Here is a 24,034-nt window from a genome sequence, read left to right on the forward strand (position 1 = left end):
GGAATCATCTAAAGGAATCATCCCACTAAATTAGACACAGGTACATGAAAAGGTGGTGGTCACTGACGATCAGGGAAATGCATATCAAAACTGCAGTGAGCGGTCACTTCACACTTGTCAGAATGGCTGTTACCCACAAGACAAGAGACAACAGGTGCCGCCGAGGACGTGGAGGACAGGGGACCCTCACGTGCTATTGCTGGGAATGGAAATTGGGGTGGCTGCTACGAAAACATTCGGGAGGTTCCTCAGAGAGTTAAAAAACAGAACTACAGCCCTCCCGGGATTACCGCCCACCCACTTTCTCCAGAGCACAGATTAGAGTCTAAGGTAAGGGAAGTTCTCTGCCATTGAGTCTATTTTTCTAAAGTGAGGGCATTTAGAGGAAGGAATCATCTAAAGGAATCATCCCACTAAATTAGACACAGGTACATGAAAAGGTGGTGGTCACTGACGATCAGGGAAATGCATATCAAAACTGCAGTGAGCGGTCACTTCACACTTGTCAGAATGGCTGTTACCCACAAGACAAGAGACAACAGGTGCCGCCGAGGACGTGGAGGACAGGGGACCCTCACGTGCTATTGCTGGGAATGGAAATTGGGGTGGCTGCTACGAAAACATTCGGGAGGTTCCTCAGAGAGTTAAAAAACAGAACTACTGTATCATCCAGCAATTCTACTTCCAGATGTCTCCCTGGAGGGGATGAAGTCACTGTCTGGAAAAGGTATCGGCACTTCTGTGTTCATGGCAGCAACATTTATAACGGTCTGAGTGTCCCTGGATGCACTAATGGGCAAGGAAAATGTTGTGTATGTATACATAAATACACACCATAGCGTACTACATTACAGTAGACTCTCACACTCACGGTACGCACACAGGAATATTATTCAGCCATAAAAAGAAGGCAATCCTGCCACTGCCAACTACGAGGATGGACCCTGAGGGTACACTCAGAGAAATAAGCCCGAAAAAGACAAGTACCTTATGATCTCGCTTCTACATGGAATCTAAAAAAAAAAACAAAACAACAACAGAGCAAACTCACGGAAAAGGAGATCAGGTGTGTGGTTATGAGAGACAGGGAGCAGGGGAGAGAGAACTGGTTGGAGAGGGTCAAAGGTACAAACTTCTGGTGAGAAGACAACAAAGACCTCGGGGCGCCCTCAAGGCTGAGTCAGCCCTCCCGGGATTACCGCCCACCCACTTTCTCCAGAGCACAGATTAGAGTCTAAGGTAAGGGAAGTTCTCTGCCATTGAGTCTATTTTTCTGAAGTGAGGGCATTTAGAGGAAGGAATCATCCCACTAAATTAGACACCAACAGTGCCCCCAGGCTAAGAGGTTTCCAGACATCGAAGTCCATCCCCGGAGCCTGGCTCAAGGGCTGAGAACAGGAGCCTGCATCCAGGCGGGAGGTGATGGTCACGTCACACACACACTGCTTGCCTCTGCCCCTTTCCCGCAGTGACTTTCTTGTTTTCCAAAGCCCCTCTGAGCACAGCTGCAGCATCTGCCAATGCTTCATTACAACGCAATTTGGTGACCATGGACGTGAAGCAAATGAACTTGTTCACGTATCTGAAGAAGACAGGTGGCTGGGCCACTTGAGCTTCCCTAATTGAATCATACCGTGATTCCTTTGCATCTGTTAAGCCCTGAGGAAAGAGCCCGCATCAGGACAAATTAGTGTCCCCATGGCTGGGAAGACAGACCATGTCCTCTGCAACAAACCCCATGTGTGTCCACACACATGTGCATACACAAACCCCAGACACCACTGGGCATTGAGGCCGCCTACATGGAGAGTAAGGGGAAAGGTGTGAGGGGCCAGGCATGGATAGGGAACGCACTAACTCCTTCCCCACAGGCTAGTCGTCTGGTGGCTCCCCTTACCTGACAGGGATACTAAAGGGTCCACTAGTAAAGGTAAGGGAAGGGCTGAATGAGAAACTACGAGTAAAACAAGGCCCTCCTCCTCCCTTTCAACTCCTGGAAAGGGGTCCACCCCGACGGCCCCACAAGATTTGGAGCTCTAGGGGGTCTCCAACCCAGAGAGCCAGTGAGCCTGGGGCTCGTTTGTAGAGCAACTGTTTGTAAGGTAAGTCCACCTAAAGCAGGGTCACCAACCGGTGCGGTAGCTTCTCCAAGCCACCTGAGACGGAGACGCAGATTCGGGGGCTCTACAGAGCCCAAAAGACCTTGCACATGAGTTAATGAGACATCCAAAAAACTTAACTTCCTGCTGGGGATGAAATAGTAGGAACCAAGAAAATACGTTTGCTACTCTCCCAATGGAGGGTTTTAATGGATTTTTTTAGAAATCTTGGAGAAGAGTCCTCTCCCAGGGAGACTTCAGTCTGTCCATGGCTGGCAGGGTCCAAGCTCCTTGATTAAGTCATTACCCAGTTAGAAGTGTGGCTTTCATAATAAGAGTGAAGAGCTGAGACCCAGCCTTCATGCTACACCGCATTCTCCCCACTGTGAGCACGTACTATGTGCAGGCCGAGCGCCTACTGTGTGCAGGCTTCGTTCCCGCACTGAGCTTCCCCAGAAGCATGCGTGTCAGTCCTATATTCTCCACTCCGTCTGGCGGAAAGACAGAACTTGCCATGGCCGGAGGGACGAGGCTCCACAAAGCCATCTCTGGTTTCGCCGATCACCTGGGCTGAATTGGCAGGACAGAATGGAGCAGAGGACACGTGTCTGCACTAGTGTGTGCCTGGGCACCCGGATAGGAGGAGGGAAAGCAGGCTCCCTCAGACTAGAGCAGCTCGGGATACCTGGTGGGGACCAATGGGCCAGGTGTGTGACACTAGTGCCAAACACGAAATATCCAGGAAGAAATGAGACCAGGGGAGGGCGTTACCCTTCAGGCCTGGTGCTGCCAAGTCATCACAGGTGGGTGATGGGGAGACCGGCAGATGGAAACAAAATGGATTTTAATGCCAAGTACGTGTCACGAAGCCTAAGCAGTTTTCAAGTGCATCTTAGAGATTCTTGCAACTTGCCACAAATTCCAGCTTCACACCATCAACTTTGAAAGGTTTTGGCTCTATTTCACAGAACTAAAGAATCTGATGCCCAAGGATTATAAAATCAGGCATTAGAAAATCAAATGTTTGAAAGAGACAACATTGAGAAGGCAGGTGGTGAGAACACGGGCTCTGGGGACAGGCAGACCTCCAGTCCCTGGCCCATTCATTGGAAGTAGGGTTCTCCTCCTGTTCCTGCCAAGGCTGCTTTCCCCGTGCACTCCAGGGCACACGGGGACAGCAGCCAGATGGAATGGTCAGATCAGCGCGTGCTGAGCTTGGGGCCAAGGACCAGACAGCATCAGATTCTCCAGTGGGAGGCAAGCTGACCTCAGGCTCACAGAGCTTCTCGAGAGGAGCGGTGGATATGGACATGGGCCCAGGGTCTCTGTACGTCCACCCACTCTGTGTGTCTCCCTCTGAGAGACCAGGCCAAGCGCAGCGGGCAGACAGCCGCTAAGGGTCCCATACCCTGCCAGCAGGCTGGCCGACATGGAGCCTCTCTCCTTATTCAAGATGAATAACCAGAAACACCAGGACGAGGCCTTGAAGACTCGACCATCAGAGCACAGTAGACCTTTCCCACCTGGCTTCCTGGGATCAAAATATTTCACTTTGCAAGATGCTATGTCGGGACCTGGTGGACCTCAAGAATGAGAGGGGTCCCCAACGGCCCTGAGTCAGGCGATGAGGCACTTTATCCACTCCCCCCATCAGAATATCCCTCCTCCATGGGCCCTGGAAACCCGCTTGGACGCCACCCTGCACCCCTCTGACACCCACTACTTACCGCGTGAACGGGGTTACACTGGTCTATGGGGCTCTTAAAATCCGTCCTTAACTCATCGAAGGCAATGATCTGAAATGGAACGTGCAGAACCAAGAAGTTAGTTCAAAGGTGAATCAGTGCACCACGTCTCCCTGTAGATTTGCTTCAAAATGATATAGGAGGCAGGAAGAAGGTACCCGTGACCTAAGAATGGCCAGGAGGTGGTTGCCGTCAAAGCTGGTGATGGATACCTGGGGCTGATGGTCCTCCTCTGTCTTCTTCTTATGCTTCAAACTCCCCAAAGTAGGGAAAGGACAAGATACTGTTCAAGGGCACGCACCTGCCATGAGGAGGCAGGGAAGTCCTACAGACCTAACGCAGTCTAGTGCACACATACAACACTGTACTCTAAACCTTAAACTGACCAAGAAAGGAGCTCTTAAGTGATAACTATGTGTGGGGACAGAGGGTAGCTAATCCTACAAGGGGAACCTTCCTCAACATTCCTGTATCAAATTGATACATTGTATACCTAAACTTACACAATGTTGCAAGCTAAAGGTATTTATCTCAATGGTTGTGAAGCCCTCAAGGCTTCACATGCTTTGCTTCCCGAGCTTTATAAAGACATGGAGCAAACTCCATTACGGTGACGGCAGGTACAGGTGTGGATAAAGGCACAAGAAATTCAAACTTCAAGCTGGCGCTTTCCACTTTTCTCCTTGCATGAAGAAGCTGTTTATTTTCTATTTGTGTTTATTTTGGCAGAGATGCTGACCAGAAGTGAGACGGACAGAAGGCAGGACAGAGGGAGAAGAAAAAGGCAAGAAAGCAGGGTCGACGTCAACGGAGAGGACCTGACCTCCAGCAGTCCACGGGCTGGACAATCAGCCCTGAGCAGTCCCATCTTCACAGATGGGTCACTGGACATGGGTCCTCCACTTCATTCTGGACTCACCGCTCACCAGAGAGCACCGGCATGGAGGACAGGTGTCTCTCGTCTCACCAACACAAGGCTTAGAGTAAGTACTCAGTGGAGGAAACAACCTAGTTCCCAGCACAAAGCAGGTGTAATTTTAAAGCAATCACATGTCATCCTGATTTCAAAACTCCTCCAGAATTCGGGGAAAATTCTAGTATAACCTGTAGTAAGTAGATGTATTTCTGCCTTAACCCGTCCTTGAACCGTTAGTGACAAGAACACACCTCTCACTGAGGGGGCTCAGGCCGTTCCTGGCTCCCTCTAATTAATACTGTCTCCCTTTCTCGCACTTACATAGGACTCCCTGAAGATCCTGCCCACATCCTAAGCCTGAGTCAGCAAACTACAAAGCCAAATCCAGCCCGACACCCATTTTTGTCCAACTTGGGAGCTAAGAATGGTCTTTATGCCTGTTAAGTCGTTGAAAAAAATCAAAAGAAGAATATTTCGTGACATATAAAAGTTATATTCAAATTTCAGTTGCCATAAATAAAGTTTTATTAGAACACAGATGCATTCATTCTTTGCTACACCATGTGTATTTTCCCACTACAATGGGACAGTCCAGTTGTTGCAACAGACACTATATGCTCAACAAGGCCCAAAATAGTTACTTTCTTGCCCTTTGCAGGAAAAAACTTGCCAACTCCTGGTCTACTCTTTTATTTTCCCTCTAAAGCCTTACCATCCAAGAAGTTAGCCACATTAAGCCATTTAAATTTTAATTTTAGCTAGGTCAATTAAAATTTTCAGCTTCCACATTTTGTTTGCTCAAAAACCACATCTGTTTGGTAGCTACTAAATGGCACAGACACAAAATATTTCCATCATCACAGGAAGTTCTGTTATATAACTCTGCTTTGGAGACATATAGGATAAGTCAAATCGCTGTAGCACAAGGAATCCCCTTAAGTATTGTCGGCTATCCTGAACCTGGCAAATCTTTGTTCTTTAAACTAGCTCTCTCCAACCTTTCTATAAACTGGCACTAAGCTGTCTCGTCATCCTGGTTGCCCTCTGCTGGCATTATGGGTTGGAAATGTCCATACTAAAATGTGACTGTCAAAAATAAGTGCCACAGGGGCGCCTGGGTGGCTCAGTGGGTTAAGCCACTGCCTTCGGCTCAGGTCATGATCTCAGGGTCCTGGGATTGAGTCCCATATCGGGCTCTCTGCTCAGCAGGGAGCCTGCTTCCCTCTATCTCTCTCTCAGTCTGCCTCTCCGTCTACTTGTGATCTCTCTCTGTCAAATAAATAAATAAAATCTTAAAAAAAAAAAAAATAAGTGCCACATTCTAGATGAAGTCAGCTTAGCACAGAGAGCAAATATATCACCTCCTCTGTTCTGTAACCTATGGCTCTGTTAATGCAGCCTGATAACATTAGCTTTTTTGTTTCCATATCACAGCCCTGGCTTCATTCTGACCTTGCACTGCCTAAAAGCCCCAGATCTTTCTCATGGGCTCATTAAACTCAGTTTAATAATTCACATTGCTCTGTATGCACATTGTTGGATTTGAAGGCCTAAAAGCAAGAACCGAACTTTATTCCTCTTTATCCCTCTTCCTCCCTCTTTGGTTTGGGACAGTCCAGTTGTTGCAACAGACACTATATGCTCAACAAGGCCCAAAATAGTTACTTTCTTGCCCTTTGCAGGAAAAAACTTGCCAACTCCTGGTCTACTCTTTTATTTTCCCTCTAAAGCCTTACCATCCAAGAAGTTAGCCACATTAAGCCATTTAAATTTTAATTTTAGCTAGGTCAATTAAAATTTTCAGCTGTCCAGTCTGCTGAGATACGATCTATCTCCCAAGCACAAATCCTAATGAACCTAATGTCCTCGATATGCACATCCACGTTCACCCGGACACAGGTGCGAACTGATCAGAGACCAGGGCAGAGCCTGAAGTTCGCCCTTCCTTGCTCCCACGAGGCTGGCATCAGCAACCCTTCAGCCTGTTATTTATCCAATTACACAGAAAATTCGCCATATTTCGATGAAACCTAAAGTCAGTCCCTGGATGGCTTTAGAACCCCACAACCATGGGTGTTCCACATACCAGCCCAAAGAGGCAGGGAACCCAGGAGGAAATGAGTCAGACCCTGAGCTGTGGCTGTGACTGTCCAAGTTCCATCCTGCCTCAACCGGGTGCAGGGCTGGGAGGGGAGTCTGGAGTGAAGGTGCATGAAGGATGGGGGGGACCCTGGGGACTCGGAGCTGCTGAGTGCTTCTGAGAGCCAGGGCCGGGCCTGGAGGAAGGAGTGAAGAAAGGAATAAGCTCCGAGTATGACTTCGGCCCCAGAGAGCTCCGTGACACAGCAGGCGCTCAGCAGTGTTTCCCGGGGCCGGTGCTGGCACTGGGCACAAGGAGGACAGAGGCTTCAGCATCCCCGCCTCCCCGGAACCACTCACGAATCCATGCCTCGCTCACGTGACAACTTGTTTGTTTATTACATACTCGCCACACCGGGGCCCTGCGCTTCAAGTGCACGCTTCTGATTGTTTAACCTTCGGCCACCCTGTGAAGTAGGTACTATTATTGTCCCCGTCTTAGAGGCCAAGAAGCTGAAACCAAAAGTAGTTACAGTCCTTGCCCAGGATCACTGCTCTGGCCCCAGGATTCACACCAAGGCTTCTCTTGACGCTGACCCCAGGATTCACACCAAGGCTTCTCTTGACGCTGACCTCGGGGCAGTTAGCTTTACAAGGCTCTGCCTCCCAAGACACATGGAGGGGAGGAAGCGGGATCCCAAGGACATCCAGAATGAGTAACTGTGTCTGTGGAATGAAAGCGTCCAGGGGCTCCTGGAGGGGCTCAGTCGGTTAAGTGTCCAAGTCTTGATTTCAGCTCAGGTCCTGATCTCACGGTCATGAGATTGAGCCCAGCATCAGGCTCCAAGCTCAGTGCAAAGTCTGCGTGAGATTCTCCCTCTCCCTCTGCCCCTCCCCCTCCCCAACTCTCTCTGTAAGTAAATACGTAGAATCTTAAAGGAAGAAAGAAGAGAAGAGAAAAGAAAGGAAAGGAAAGGGAAAAAAACTTCCAGAACAGGTGAGAGTTAGGTCACCCTCTTCTTAGCACTCATTCATGGTCTCCCAGCCCCCACCTCCTGAGCAGGGTCCGAGCCCGGGAGACACAGGTGGTGCGGTGGGCATGGCCCTGTGCATGCTGTGTGTTTAACTTCATAAGGAGCGGAGAAACTGCTTTCCCAAGAGGCTGCACCACCTCAGCGCACTGCCCCCAGCGATGAGTAAGAAGCTTGGCATCCTTGCCAGCCCTGTGCCAGCTTGGACTTCTTCTACTTCAGCCAGTTCCATAGGTGTGTAAAGGTGTCTTGTTTTAATTTGCATTTCTCCAATGACTAATCAGAGACGTTGAGCATCTTTTCATGGGCTTAATCACCCCGTGTATGCTTTCTTTGGTGAAGCATGTGTTCAGATAATTTCTCCATCTTATTGTTTTTAAGCTGTTTTCTTATTGATGATTTTTGAGAACTCTTTATATATTCTGGATGCAAGTCCTTTGTCAGATATATCATTTGGCGATATTTTCTTCTGCTGTGTGGACTGTCTGTCCATTCTTAGTAGCATGTTTCTCAGAGCAAATGTCTTCTTACCACTTTTCGGTTTAACCAATGTATCTCTTTCTCTTTTACTGATCAGACTTCTGGTGTTGGATCTAAAAACTCCTAAAGCTATACAGATATTTCTAGTTTTTTTTTTCTAAATAGCATTTTATTTATGGGAAGGTTATGATTTTTTAAAGATTTATTTAGAAAGAAAAACTGTGTGCACAAGATGGGAAAGGGGCGGGGGGTGGTGAGAGTCGCAAGCCCGTGCCCCACTGAGCATGGAGCCCAACACCAAGCTCCATCTCACAATCATGAGATCATGCCCTGAGCCTAAATCAAGAGTTGGACGCTTAACCAACTGAGCCACCCGGATGCCCCTCTTTATGGGAAGGTTTATTTTATTTTTTTTAAGATTTTATTTACTTATTTGACAGACAGAGATCACAAGCAGGCAGAGAGGCAGGCAGAGAGAGAGGAGGAAGCAGGCTCCCGGCTGAGCAGAGAGCCCGATGCGGGCCTTGATCCCAGGACCCTGAGATCATGACCGAGCGGAAGGCAGCGCCTTAACCCACTGAGCCACCCAGGCGCCCCTATGGGAAGGTTTATTAAGATACAACTTTAATTTCTGTAATAGATGTAGGACTATTTGGGTCAACTCGAGTTCTGAGAGTTTGCAGGAACTGGCCCATTTCATCAAAACTGTCACGTTTACAGGCTGCACTTGAACTCAGGGGCCCCCTGGCTGTTTCACTTTCTCTCATAGGCCATCTCCTCTCCTTGTTTTCTCACCAGACTTGAGACGGAGGTTCCAGTGAGCATAGACAAAGGCTGGAAAGGGCAGCTGCAGGTGAGCAGGGACAAAACTAGAAGAGCGGTTCTCCCACCGGCCAAGAACCAGGGTCTCTGGAGACCCAGGCTGCCTGGGACCTCCTGGGCTGGGCCAGGCAGACAGGGCAGAAGCAAGGCCTGGGGTGGAAATTGGAGGTTTGCTGAAGACAAGAGGGAGACAGGAGGTCAGATGCCAGGACCTGGACGTGTGCCAAGCTGGAGGCTCAGGAGAGGCCGAGGCAGGCCGGGGGAGTCTGCAGCCAAGTCAGGAAGAAAGGGGGTCACAAGCAGAGGAAGCACGTGGTGTGAGGCTATTTCTGTGAACACCAAGCCTTGTCTATGCCAACACTAGGCGCCAAGGTCCAGCGGCCCCCAGCCCCAACCTCCACAAGGTCATGGAGCAATGACTCACTGTCCACCGGAGCCCCCATGAGGGGCCTCCCCCGGGCTAGAGACACCCCCTCCCAGCAGCAAATCAGCCCCTAGTGTCAGGCAGGAGCAGCAGGGACCCACCTCAAGAGGTGGGGAAACACAGAAATACTCCAGAAGCATCTCAAGGAGCCTTCCTTCTTCAGGCCCATGGCATGGATAACCAGGCGATTAAAAATTACCGTGCTTGCCTGAAACAGTTATTTGCTAAAAATAACCGTGCTGGACTGCAGCAAAGCCTCCCTGGAAGAGTAAGAAAACGGCTGAAATCTCAACCTGCAGGAGCTAATGAGTCCCCAGGGCTGCCCCACCGAGAGCTCAGCATTAGGAGAAGCCTCTTCTCTGGAACATTCTCTCCCCTGCCTCCACTCTCTCCCCTGCCTCCACTCCACAGTGCCCTCTGGCTTCTGAAAGCTCTTACGTGGGTGAGCCCTCGGGACCGTGGGTCTGTGTCATGTTATCTCACTGCAGCATTCGATCTGCTCACGCCCTGAGCACCCTGGAGAGGTATGCCCCTCGAGTCTGGGCACGGTGAGTGAGCAGCACACCCTACCCCTGGAGCCCGTCCTGGGATCCAGAATCACCTGTGCTCCACCCAACCCCATGTACTGTTTCTCCGCAGTCGACAGGCTAGGAAGGAGGTGCTGACTTCCTGAACATGCCCAGCCCTGCTCTTAGCCTCAGAACACAGCAGTGAGTGAGCTATGACCCGGTCATCACAGGGTTTACCCTGGGGACTGTGGAGGGGGTGATAGGAAGAAACACAACTGAGGTACATCAGGGAGGACTCCAGGGAGGGATCGCGTCATCCGAGAGATCTGAATGACCAGGAGGTGGACATGGAAGCTTCCAGAAGGAAGTAAGGCCGCAGAGGCTCCAAGAAGGGAATCAAGGTCTACAGCAGGGAGAGGCAGAAGGGTCAACAGCAGCCGCAGCCCACTGATGGAGAGATAACAGGTGGTGAGGTCAAGAGCAGGGATAGGTCCAGAATCCCACCACACGGGGCTCCTGTAGCCACACTCCGTGAGGTAGGCTCCTGGGGTCGCTGAGCCACCCCCTCGTCCCCGGGCACCGTGGCCTCTGGGTGGCTTGTGGAACGGAGCACGTCTGCTGCTTGTGGCCTCTCAACCTGACCCAGGGAGCAGTCTGGATATGACCGAGGGGCCATCGGTGACAGGTCAGTGCTTGTGAACCCAGCACCAACCACACCCACCCAGGAGGTGCTGGTGGGCTGGTTGGTGATTTTCAGACCCTTTGAAAAGTCAGTACTCAGAGGCAGTGAGAAAAGACCATGCATCCTGGCTTGTCAAGCTCAGGAAGCCACAGATGAATTTGGCGTCCCTACCTCGGAAAGCAACGGGACGTTGGGAAAAGCAAGCCACAGTTTTCTAGTGGAAGAGGGCACGTGGCTGGGACCCCCAGAATTTCTGCCTACTGTCCCATCCAGCTGCAGGGTCTGTGCTCAGACCCCCACAGACAGTAAGGCCACCTGGGCCAAGTTCCTCTCTTGATTTCTCCCTGCTGTGAGCTAGAGGATGCCCCCTACCCAAAGTCTTGTCCTCAGACCTGGTCTTATCTGGAAGCAGGGTCTCCAGATACATCAGTTAGAATGAGGTCATACCTAATTACAGACCCAAAAGCCAGGGAAGGTGTCCTTAAAAGAGAAAAGGACACAACATTGCAGTGTTGCAACTCCAAACCAAGGGGCAGCATGGCTTGTCGGGGACCACCAGCAGCCAGGAAGATGAAGGAGAGCCCTTCCCTCCTTGATGGCCACCATCACCTTGACTCCAAACTTCCAGCTTCCAGAACCAGGCATTTAAAGCCACCAAGGCAGTGGGAGCCTGTGAAGGCACTCCATTTGCACAACGTCTGAAAGCTCTGCTGTGACATCATCGGGAAGAAATGGCTTTGGTTGCACCAGTAAATGTTTGTGTGAAAGAAGTATTGCTAACCCAAAAAAAGTACTTCCCCAGGGAGGCGGGATTTACATGTGCCCCAAGCCACACTCAGAATGCACATATGATTTAGAGTAAGTCCAGTGTGTTTTGTTTTTTTAAGCAGGCTCCCCACTGGATCAAAGTGTGGGGCTTGAACTCAAGATCCCCAAGATCAAGACCTGAGCAGAGATCAAGAGGCAGACATTTAACAGACTGAGCCCCTCAGGTGCCCCCCAAATCGGGTTTTTGTGTCCTCGTCATGTTTTGTCCCAAACACAGCAATTCCTACAAACCACAGCCCAAGGCTCTGTGAGGGTCAGGAGCTCCATGGGACAGGAGAGGGGTGATGGATGGGAACAACTTGACTGCTTGGGACATGCATGTAGTTTAATGTCTCGTCCTGGTTCTACGTGTCACACGTAGCTGTGAGTCCCAGTGTCCCTGATCACTGCTCCTAAGCTGCTCTAAGGATTTGCTACAACATGTCTCAGCCCCTAGGAAGAAAGAGACTTGGCTCCACACTCATGGATACCAGCTGCTTCCTTGGTCCTGGCTCAGCTCCTGGCATCACGTGGCCTGTGAAAAAAATGTCTCTGACACTTGACCTACTGCCCACCTTCTTTTCTAGAAAGGGTACAGCAGAAGGCGGAGGGCTTAAACCTGCACTCAATGTCTCCATTTCTCTTCCCCGTGTTTTACCGTCAGGCCACACAGATTCACCTCTTCCTACTGGAGAGTGAGAATGGTTTACTAAAGCACCCATCGGTATGAGTTGCCCCATGAGGCATGACACAGCAGGCTTAGCATGCACACCTCTACTTGCTAAGGGCTCTCCATCAAATAAATTGCTTAATCCTACCTGGCCAAGAGCTTAGAAAAGAAAAATATTTCAGACCAGCAGAGGGGGGTCTTGCCCTAACCTCATCCCTATCTCATCTCTATTTTAGTCAGCATTCCCATGAGAATTGGCTGCTGCAGTTACAAAGGCTAATCAAAGATCTGCAGGGTGGACCAGTAAGTAGCCTGAGGACACAGGAAAACTGATGCTGCAGCACCAGTCTGAAAGCCACCACAGCAGACCCCCTCTTGCTCAGGGGAGGTCAGCCTTTTGTTCTATTCTGGCCTTCAGCTGATTAGATGAGGCCCACCCACGTTATGGTGGATAAAACCTGCTTTAACTCGAAGTCGCTGATTTATTTTTATTTTCTTTTTAGTTGGTTTTTTTTTTTTTTTTTTTCAAATCCAGTATACTTAACATACAATGTATTATTGGTTCCGGGTGTACAATAGAGTGATTCAACAATTCTCCACATTATTCAATGTTCATTCTAAGTGTAGTCTTAATCCGCTTCACCTGTTTCACCAACCCCCCAACCCACCTCTCCTCTAGTAACCACCAGTTTGTTCTCTAGAGTGAAGAGTCTCTTTCTTGGTTTGTCTCTCGGTTTCCTTGCTTGTTCTGTTTCTTAAATTCCACGTATGAGTAAGATCATATTTCTCTGACTTATTATACTTAGCATTATAATCTCTAGCTCTATCCATGTTATTGCAAATGGCAAAATTTCATTCTTTTTTATGGCCGAATAATATTCTATAGATAATTCTATCTAATTATCTATTCTATAGATATTCTATCTATACACCACATCTTCTTTATCCATTCATCTGTCAAGATGGACCCTTGGGCTGCTTCCATACCTTGGCTATTTTAGATAATGCGGCCGTAAACATCGGGGTGCATATACATTTTCCAGTTAGTATTTTCATATTCTTTGGGTAAATAATCACTAGAGGAAATGCTGATCTTATGGTAGTTCTATTTTTAATATTTTGAGGATTCTCCATACTGTTTTCCACAATGGCTATGCCAGTTTGCATTCCTACCAAGTGGGCACAAGGGTTTCCCTTTCTCTGCAACCTTGCCAATATCTGTGTTTCTTGAGTAGTTAATTTGAGCTATTCTGACAGGTGTGAGGTGGTACCTCCCTGTGGATTTGCATTTCCCTGATGGTAAGTGATGTTTAGCATCTTTTCATGTGTCTGCATGTCCTCTTTGGGGAAAAAAATGTCTGTTTATGTCTTCTGCCCATTTTTAATTGGATTTTTTGGGGGTGTTGAGTTGTATAAGTTCTTTATATATTTTGGATACTAACCCTTTATTGTCATTTGCAATATCTTCTCTCATTCTATAGGTTTTCTTTTAGTTTTGTCGGTTATTTCCTTTCTGTGCAGAAGTTTTTCATTTTGATGAAGTCCCAGTAGATTATTTTTGCTTTTGCTTCCCTTGCTTCAGGAAACATATCTAGAAAAATGTTGCCATAGCCAATGTCGGAGAGATTACGGCTGGGTTCTCTTCCAGGATTTTTATGGTTTTAGGTCTCACGTTTGTCTTTAAATGAATCTAAGTTTATTTTTTTTTAAGATTTTATTTTTATTTCTTTGACAGAGAGAGAAATCACAAGTAGGCAGAGAGGCAGGCAGAGAGAGAGGAGGAAGCAGGCTCCCTGCTGAGCAGAAAGCCCGATGTGGGGCTCGATCCCAAGACCCTGAGATCATGGCCTGAGCCAAAGGTAGAGGCTTTAAACCACTGAGCCACCCAGACACCCTGAGTTTATTTTTATATAGTATGAGAAACTGGTCCAGTTTTATTCTTTTGCATGCTGCTGTTCAGTTTTCCCAACACAATTGATTGAAGAGACTGTCTTTCCCCCCACGGATATTCTTGTCTCCTTTGTCAAAGTTTAATTCATCATATCATCATCATTTTATTTCTGGGACTATTCTGTTCCACTGATCTATGTGTCTGTTTTGGTGCCAGTACCACACTATTTTAATTACTACAGCTTTGTAATATAACTTGAAGTCTGTAATTGTGATGCCTCCAGCTTTGGTTTTCTTTTTCAAGATTGCTTTCATTCCTTGGGGTCTTTTGTGGTTTCAGACATATTTTAGGATTGTTTGTTCTAGTTCTGTGAAAAATGCTGTTAGTATTTTGGTAGGGATTGCATTAAATGTGTAGATTGCTTTGGGTAGTAGAGATATTTTAACACTATTTCTCTTTCCAGTTCATCAGCACAGAATATCTTTCCATTTGTGTCATCTTCAATTTCTTTCATCTGTGTTTCATAGTTTTCAGAATACAGCTTTTTCACCTCCTTGGTTACGTTTATTCCTAGGTATTTTACTATCTTTGGTGCAACTGTAAATGGAATTATTTTCTTAATTTCTCCTTGTGATGCTTCATTATTTGTATAGAAATGCAACAGATTTTTGTATATCAATTTTGTATCCTATCACCTAACCCAATTTATCAGGGTTTTTTTGGTGGAGTCTTCAGGGTTTCCTATATATAGTATCATATCATCTGCAAATAGGGGAAGTTTTACCTCTTCCTTACCAATTTAGATGACTTTTATTCATCTTGTCTGATTGCTGTGGCTAGGACTTCCAATACTATGTTGAATAAAAGTGGTGAAAGCAGACATCCTTGTCCTGTACATGACCTTGGGAAAAAAGCTCTCAGTTTTTCCCCATTAATGATGATGTTTGCTGTGGGTTTTTCATAGATGGCATTTATTATGTTGAGGTTATGTTCCCTCTAAACCTACTTTATTGAAGGTTTTTATTATGAATCGCTGTTGCACTTTGTCAAATGCTTTTTTAGTGTCTATTGAAATGATATATGGTTCTTATCCTTTCTCTTTTTTAATTAAGTTTTTTTTTATAAACATATAATGTATTTTTAGCCTCAGGGGTAAAGGTCTGTGAATCGCCAGGTTTACACACTTCACAGCACTCACCATAGCACATACCCTCCCCAATGTCCATAACCCCACCCCCCTTCTCCCAACCCCACTCCCCCCAGCAACCCTCAGTTTGTTTTGTGAGATTAAGAGTCTCTGATGGCTTGTCTCCCTCCCGATCCCATCTTGTTTCATTTATTCTTTTCCTACCCCCCAAACCCCCCACATTGCATCTCCACTTTCTCATATCAGGGAGATCATAAGATAGTTGTCTTTCTTCGATTAACTTATTTCACTAAGCATAATACCCTCTAGTTCCATCCACGTCATTGCAAATGGCAAGATTTCGTTTCTTTTGATGGCTGCATAGTATTCCATTGTGTATATATATATACCACATCTTCTTTATCCATTCATCTGTTGATGGACATCTAGGTTCTTTCCATAGTTTGGCTATTGTGGACATTGCTGCTATAAACATTCAGGTGCACGTGCCCCTTCAGATCACTGCATTTGTATCTTTAGGGTAAATACCCAGTAGTGCATTTGCTGGGTCATAGGGTAGCTCTATTTTCAACTTTTTGAGGACCCTCCATGCTGTTTTCCAGAGTGGTTGCACCAGCTTGCATTCCCACCAACAGTGTAGGAGGGTTCCCCTTTCTCTGAATCCTCACTAGCATCTGTCATTTCCTGACTTGTTAATTTTAGCCATTCTGACTGGTGTGAGGTGGTATCTCATTGTGTTTGATTTGTATTTCCCTGATGCCAAGTGATGTGGAACACTTTTTCATGTGTCTGTTGGCCATCTGGATGTCTTCTTTGCAGAAATGTCTGTTCATGTCCTCTGCCCATTTCTTGATGGGATTATTTGTTCTTTGGGTGTTGAGTTTGCTAAGCTCTATAGATTTTGGATACTAGTCCTTAATTTGAAACGTCGTTTGCAAATATCTTCTCCCATTCTGTCAGTTGTCCTTTGGTTTTGTTAACTGTTTCCTTTGCTGTGCAAAAACTTTTGATCTTGATGAAATCCCAATAGTTCATTTTTTGCTTCCCTTGCCTTTGGCGATGTTTCTACGAAGAAGTTGCTGTAGCTGAGGTCGAAAAAGCTGCTGCCTGTGTTCTCCTCAAGGATTTTGAAGGATTCCTTTCACACATTGAGGTCCTTCATCCATTTTGAGTCTATTTTCATGTGTGGTGTAAGGAAATGGTCCAGTTTCATTTTTCCGCATGTGGCTATCCAATTTTCCCAACACCATTTGTTGAAGAGGCTGACTTTTTTCCATTGGTCATTCTTTCCTGCTTTGTCGAAGATCAGTTGACCATAGAGCTGGGGGTCTATTTCTGGGCTCTCTATTCTGTTCCATTGATCTATGTGTCTGTTTTTGTGCCAGTACCATACTGTCTTGATGATGACAGCTTTGTAATAGAGCTTGAAGTCTGGAATTGTGATGTCACCAACTTTGGCTTTCTTTTTCAATATTCCTTTGGCTATTCGAGGTCTTTTCTGGTTCCATATAAATTTTAGGATTGTTTGTTCCATTTCTTTGAAAAAAAAATGGATGGGATTTTGATAGGGATTGCATTAAATGTGTAGATTGCTTTAGGTAGCATAGACATTTTCACAGTATTTGTTCTTCCAATCCAGGAGCATGGTCTTATCCTTTCTCTTACTGAAAGGATAGGATGGGATGTATCACATTACTTGACTTGTGAATGTTGAACCACCCTCAAATGTGGGAATAAATCCCCACTGATCATGGTAAATGATTTTTTAACATATTGTTGGATTTGGTTTGCTAATATTTTGTTGAGGATTTCTGCACCTGTGTTCATCAGGGATATTGGCCTGTAGTTCTCTTTTTTGTGTAGTGTCTTTATCTTTTTGGTGTCATAGTAATGCTGGCCTCATAGAATGAATTTGGAAACTTTCCTTCTTCTTCTTTTTTTTAAAATTCGTTTGAGAAGAATAGGTACTAATTCTTCTTTAAATGTTTGGTAGAATTCACCTGGGAAGTCCTCCGGTCCTAGTCCTTTTGTTTTGGGGGAGTTTTTTGATTAATGATTCAATCTCATTGCTGGTAACCAGGCTGTTTAAATGTTCGATTTCTTCCTGATTCAGTTTTGGGAGGTTATATGTTTCTAGGAATATATCCATTTCTTCTAGGAAATCCAATTTTTTAGCATATAATTTTTCATGATATCCTCTTTAGTCTTTTGTACTTCTATGGTTCAGTTATTTTTCCTCTTTCATTTCTTATTTAGTTTATTTGAGCCATTATTCTGTGAGTCGGGGTTTATTGATTTTGTTGATCTTCTCAAAGAAACAGCTTCTGTTTTATTGATCTGTTCTGGTTGTGTGTGTGTGTGTGTGTGTGTGTGTGTGTGTGTTTGTTTTTTTTTTTTTTTAGTTTCTTTTTTGTTTATTTCTGATGAGATCTTTATTATTTCCTTCCTTCTACGGGTTTGGGGTTTTGTTTGTTCTTCTTTTTCTTTTTAAGCGTAAGATTAGGTTGTTTATTTGAGATTTTTCCTGCCCTCTGACCTGTGCTTATACTGCTATAAAACGCCCCTCCTCCAACCACTTTTGTTGCATCCCAAAGATTCTGGACCATTGTGTTTTCCTTTTTCATTTGTCTCCATGTATTTTTAAATTTCCTCTTTGATTTCTTGGTTGACCAATTCATTGTTTAGTAGCAAGTTACTTAACCTCCAAGCCTTGGGTTCTTTTCAGAATTCTTTCTGTGGTTAATTTCTAGTTTCATAGAGTTGTGATCAGAAAAGATGCACGGTATGACTTCAATATTTTTGAATTTGTTGAGACCTGTTCTATGGTTTAATATGTGATCTATTCTGGAGAATGTTCCACGCACACTTGAAAACAATGTGTATCCTGCTGTTTTAGGATGGAATGTTCTGAATATATCTGTTAAATCCATCTGTCCAATGAGTCATTCAAAGCCACTGTTCCCTGTTGCTTTTCTGTTTATAGATGATTTATCTATTGACATAAGTGTGGTGTTAAAATCCCCTACTATTATTGTATTCTTATTGATTGCTTCCTTTATGTTTGTTATGACCTGCTCTGATGTTGGGTATATAAATATTTACAATTGTTATGTCTTCTTGTTGGATTATTCCCTTTATGATTATATAATATTATTCTTCATCTCTTGTTAGTCTTGATTTTAAAATCTATTTTGTCTGATATAAGTATAGCTACCCTTTTTTTCACTTCCATTTTCATGATAAGTGCATCCCTTCACTTTCAATCTGCTCGTCTTTAAATATGAAATGAGTCTCTTGGAGGCAGCATATAGATAGGTCTTATTTTTTCTATCCATTCTGACACCCTATGTCTTTTGATTGGAGCATAAGTCCATTTACATTCAAAGTAATTGTTTAGGTTGATTGATAGGTATGTACATGTTGCATTTTGCTACTTGCTTTATTAGTTGTTTTTGTTCTTCTCTATTCCTTTCTTCTATTGCTCTCTTTCATGGTTTGCTGGATTTCTTTAGTCATTTATTTGGACTCCTTTCTCTTTATTTTTTGCACATCTATTACCAGTTTTGATTTGTGGATATCGTTAGGTAACATTTTATGCATATAGCAGTCTATATATTAAGTTGGTGGGCACTTATATTTGAACTCATTCCTTACCCTCCGCCTATTTTAGGTATATTGTGTCAGACATTACATCCTTTTATTTTGTGAATCCCTTGACTGATATTTATACTTATTTTTGCTGCCTTATGCTTCCTACTGCTCTTCTGCTTATAGTCTTTCCTATCCACTCAAAAAGTCCCCTTTAATATTTCCTGTAGGGCTGATTTAATGGTCATGAATTCCTTTAACTTTTGTTTGTCTGAGAAACTCTTTATCTCTCCTTCTATTTTGAATGAGAGCCTTCCTGGACAGGATATTCTTGCCTGAATGTTTTTCCTTTCAGCACTTTGAATATAGCATTCTACATTCTGGCCTGCAAAGTTTCTTCTGAGAAATCAGCTGAGAGCTTTAGGGGGTTTCCCTTGTATGTAACTGCTTTCTTTTCTATTCGCACTTTTAGAATTCTCTCTTAATCACTGCGTTTTCCCATTTTAATTACTATGTATCTTGATGATGACCCCCTTGGATTGGTTTTGGTGGGTGCTCTCTGTACCTCCTGGATCTGGATTTCTCTTTCTTTCCCCAGATTTGGGAAGTTTTCGGCTATTATTTCTTCAAATAAATTTTCTGCCCCCTTTTTCTTTCTCTTCTCCTTCTGGGATCCCTATAATGTGACTGTTATTATGCTTGATGGTGTTGCTGAGTTCCCTGGCTGTATTCTTATTATATTCTAATTTTTTTCTCTCACTGCTCAGCTTGATTACTTTCCAATACTCTGTCCTCCAGGTGGCTGATCCATTCTTCCTTTTGTCTATTATTTATTTCAGGTCATGTATTTTTTATTTCATTTATTGAGTTCATCATCTCTGACTGGTTATGTTTCTTATCTCTTTTTTGGTGTCTTGCTTGAGGTCCTCCACTCTTAAATCTAGTGTGCGTCTTTATGACCTTTACTTTCAATACTCTATCAGACATATTCTTAACTCCATTTTGCTTAGGTTTCTTGCTGTGATTTTCTTTCATTTGGGACACATTCCTCTGTCTCCTCATTCTGTATATTGCTGTTAGGAAAGTCAGCCATATCTCATGCACTTGGAAGTAGCAGCTTTATGAAGAACGGGTTCCGTAGTGCAGTGTCCCCTTTCCCCTGAACCTGGCACTTCAGGGCATCTCCCCTGTATTTTGTAGGCACCTTCCTGTAGTGGCAGAGCTGTGTTTGCCTTCAGTCCTGCCTGTGATGGCTCTCTGCCTGTTGTGAGCAGAGTCTGGTCCCTGTGGTGTAAGTGGGCCAGTCTGGGGCTGCCCTGGGCTTGAGTTGAGTCACACCAGATGTTTACCAAAGATGAAGTAGCCCTAAACTGCAGGCACTTTCCCTGTGCTGTCCCCTGAGCTTTTGGTGGTGGGCGGGGCCTGAAGTCAGACCAGCTGCCACCCCAGCCCACTGCTGGGGTCACAGTCAGACTGGCCTATGGTTCTCCTCCCCTCTCCCTTTGGCAGAACACACTCTGGAATGGGGCTGGGCCCTGTCTGGGCTGCTTGCACACTCACCCTGGAGTGGGGCTGCCCCCCATCTGGGCTGCTTGCACACTCATCCTTGGAATGGGGCTGGCCCCTGTCTGGGCTGCTTTTACACTCACGCTGGAGTGCAACTGGTCCTCATCTGGGGTGCTTGCACACTCACTTCAGAGTGGTGCTGGCCCTGATCTGGGCTGCACACACACTGCCAGGTTCATGATACTGCTTTGCATGGATTCTACAGGGGTGTATTAGAGGGAGAGGTGCTCAGGAGAATTCAGGGGCAGAGCACAAAATGCCAGCAATATGTTGTGGGAGGGGACATGCATCCATCCAGGAAAACTGCTGCAGAGGCTGGGGTAGAAGGGGCAGGTCTGAAGATGAGGACAGGGGTGGAGCCAGCTGTTAGCAAGCTAGGTGGACAGTGTTGGTGCTGCCGTGGTTCCCATAGGTGTCCTGTATCTAGGCCGGGTTTGGAGGAGGGAAACAGCTCCTGCCAGCCCTTTTGCTCTTAGAGAAGTCTCACAAAGACCCCTGCCCCTCCAGCATGCATTCTTATATTAGCAAATAAGCCTCCTCCTCATGTACCCCAGATGTTTTTCAAATTGCTGCTTCTGTGCTGTATCTCAGAGGGGCTGCTGGTTGTTCCATCTCTTTAAGGACAGGGATTCGGCTTCCCCTCACCCTCCCAGCTTTCCCAGAGCTTGCTCACTGATTTTTTAAGTTCTAGGTGTTAAGTCCCACTGATTTGAAGAACTGGTGGAGTTGGGCCCCTCTGGGTTTCAAAGCCAAATACTACGGTGATTTGTCTTCCCAGTGTGGGCCCCCCATGCCTGGCTGGAGTCTGCTCCTCTTCCCTGCCTGCGTCTGCGGACAGCCTCAGGCCCGTTTGGTTCCCAGCTGTCTCTGCCCATCCTATCCTCTTTGATGTGGACTCTTGCCTACCTTTAGCTGTGGAGAGGCTGTTCTGCCTCTTCAGGTCATTTTCTGGGTCATTTAGGCTAACGTTGGTATGATCTAAGTGTCCCCGTGGGACAAGGTGAGCCCGGGATCTTCCTACTCCACCATCTTCCCTGGAAGTCCCTCAGAATCACTGGCTGATTTGTTCATCTCATCCAGAAACACCATCCCAGAAACATGCAGACTAACATTGACCACATAACCGGGCACCATGGCCCCATCAATCTGATGCAAAATTAAGCACCCAAACCCCCAATAGCTGAGACTGAGCAGGCTCTGGGGCATGTTGGGACCTGGCCCACAGGTGCAAATGGAGCAGCAGGACAGAATTATGCCCCCAGCAGGTGCTTTTCCCATGGGAGAAACCATCGTGAATCTTGGCATCTGTCAACAAGCTCATTTTAGGAAGGAGCCTACCCTAAAATAACTTGGAAAAAGAGTGTGATCCAGGCTGCTCCATTTAGGGATAAAGACCCTAAGGACCAGGGAAAAAAAGGACTTTCAGGACACTCTGTTCCCCCACAGCACACACGGGGGCGGGGGGAGGGGTACGACTGTCCCAGGAGCAGTGGCAGCCCTCCTTACAAATGGGGACTCCCTGAGCTGTGGGCTGCCAGGAAAAGGCCCCACAAAAGGATGCCCAGGCCAGGAGTTCTCCGAGCAGGGCCCAGGGTGGGATGGATGATCTTACAGCAAGTGCATGTCACCAGCGCACTTCACAGCCCTCACCACCTGTATGTTCACAGATGGCACAGAACCTGCGCTTGCAAAAAGGGCATCACGTACAAGTCATGGACTTGAGTTTGGGTCCTGGCTTTGCTCTTGACCATGTGATGTTGGACAGCCTCTTTGCCCTCCCACCATGCCTCATTTTCCTGATGTGCAAAATTAGCCCCCTGGGTTAGATCAGCATTTCTGAACACAGGAGAGGAATGGTATGCATTTTAGATTGACTCCAGGGGAGTTGTCAAAGCACAAGGGGGCAGAGGTCCTGTGCAGGATCTGCTCAACCCAAACCAGAGGGGAGCACTGCCAGGGCTCACTGAGAGGGACCCCTCCATCCAGCTCTACAAGCATCCTGGAGAATGCTACCTCACCAGGCCACCTGCAGCATCCCTCAGACAATCAAAGCCCAATTTAAGAGCCTCTTTGGGAACTTCAGACCCAAGCCACAGGTTCCTACTTGGCCTCTGACACTTACCTCCAGATACTGTTCATGGAGATGCCACTTTATGTCTATGCAAATACAAACTTCTTCAACATAGTAGCCTCCATCTCTAGACCCAAATTCGGAAACACAGCTTTGACCTGAAAAGTTAGTCCTAGCCCAGAACACATATGTGAAGAACACGAAGGACACGTGTAAAGAGTCCCGCTGTGGTCTCTAGGACACCGTGCACTAGAAGAGGAGAGGCTTCTGTTCACTGCTGCTGTGCAATGGAAAACACAGAGGCTGTCCTCTGCCCCCATTTCTGGCACAGAGCTCCTAAAATCCTTCTCTTGCTCCCAGGGATAAGGGCCCTAGGAGCATCTTTTGTTCTAAGGAGGCAAATCTGAGTGGGTTCCTGGATGGTGGCTGGGTGCCAGGAAGCCTGAGCCATGATTGGAAGCTTGGGATTTTCAAACTCACCCTCCACACCCTCTGGAAAGGGGAGAGGGTAGAGGTGAAGTGAGAGTTGGTCCCGCCTATGTGAGGAAGCCTCCATAGAATCCCAATAGCTCGGGGTTCAGAGAAGCTTGAGGGTTGGCGAGCACATCCACACTGAGAGGGTGATATGCACCCCAACATCACAAAGACAGACGATCCTGCATTCGGCACACCCCAGACCTCACCCTATGGATCTCTTCATCTGGCTATTCATCTGTATCCTTTACCAAATTCTGTAATAAACTGATAAGTGGGTTTCCCTGAGTTCTATGAGCTGTTGTAGCAAATTAGTCAAACCCAAGGAGGGGTCTCAGGAACTTCTGATTGCTAACCACGTCGGGCAGAAGTTGTGGGTCACCTGGAGACCTACCTGCTACCTGCTGTTGGCACCTGAAGTGGGGGACGGTCTCACAGGACCAAGCCCTTCCCCTCCGGGGTCTGTGCTGTCTTCAGGTACACAGTAGCAGAACAGAGTAAAATTGTAGCCCGTGCAGCTGCGTGGGAGAACCGTGGTGTGGGAGAACCTCGGTGTGGGGAAACCTCCACCCATCAGGTGACCAGAGTGAGGGGTTGTGTGTGAGCAGGAGGGGAGACACCACAGGGGGGACGAAACCACATCTTTCTTTTATGGCTGCCTCCCCCACACCTGGATTGGGGCCAGGCACACTGAAGCTGCTCAGTAAGTATCTACTGAGAAAATGAATGAATGAATGAGTTTGCCCGTCTTTGTATCCCCGGCCTAGCATTTGTGACAGCTGGTAAATCAGTTCATGAACAAATGTGAAGGATTTCTACACTTCTCAAACCACCTTCACAAATTCTTCATTATTTCCTCGCAGCCATCCAGCCAGCTCTCCCTGCAGACAAAGCAGGGGATGTCCTGCTACCCTGCACCATCTTCCCCGGGTAGATGTGTTCGCTTAAGGACAAGTTTTCTCTGCAACCATGTTGGAGCCCTGGGGAATCCAGGGTCTGGGAGGGCAGTCCCCCGAGGCAGGTCGCGGATTCG

At 46.6% G+C, this 24,034-nt stretch overlaps 1 protein-coding gene across 1 annotated transcript in view; it reads right to left on the reverse strand.

The window, feature by feature from the left end:
* The window catches only part of CNIH3 (cornichon family AMPA receptor auxiliary protein 3), a 91,266-nt gene that overhangs the window by 39,588 nt on the left and 27,644 nt on the right, over positions 1 to 24,034 (reverse strand). Inside the window, exon 2 of the mRNA XM_059414048.1 lies at positions 3,827 to 3,895. Within this exon, the coding sequence (XP_059270031.1) occupies positions 3,827 to 3,895 (69 nt within the window). The remainder of the gene's footprint in view (positions 1 to 3,826; positions 3,896 to 24,034) is intronic.

The sequence above is a fragment of the Mustela nigripes genome, chromosome 10 (assembly GCF_022355385.1).
Source record: "Mustela nigripes isolate SB6536 chromosome 10, MUSNIG.SB6536, whole genome shotgun sequence".
NCBI lineage: Eukaryota > Metazoa > Chordata > Mammalia > Carnivora > Mustelidae > Mustela > Mustela nigripes.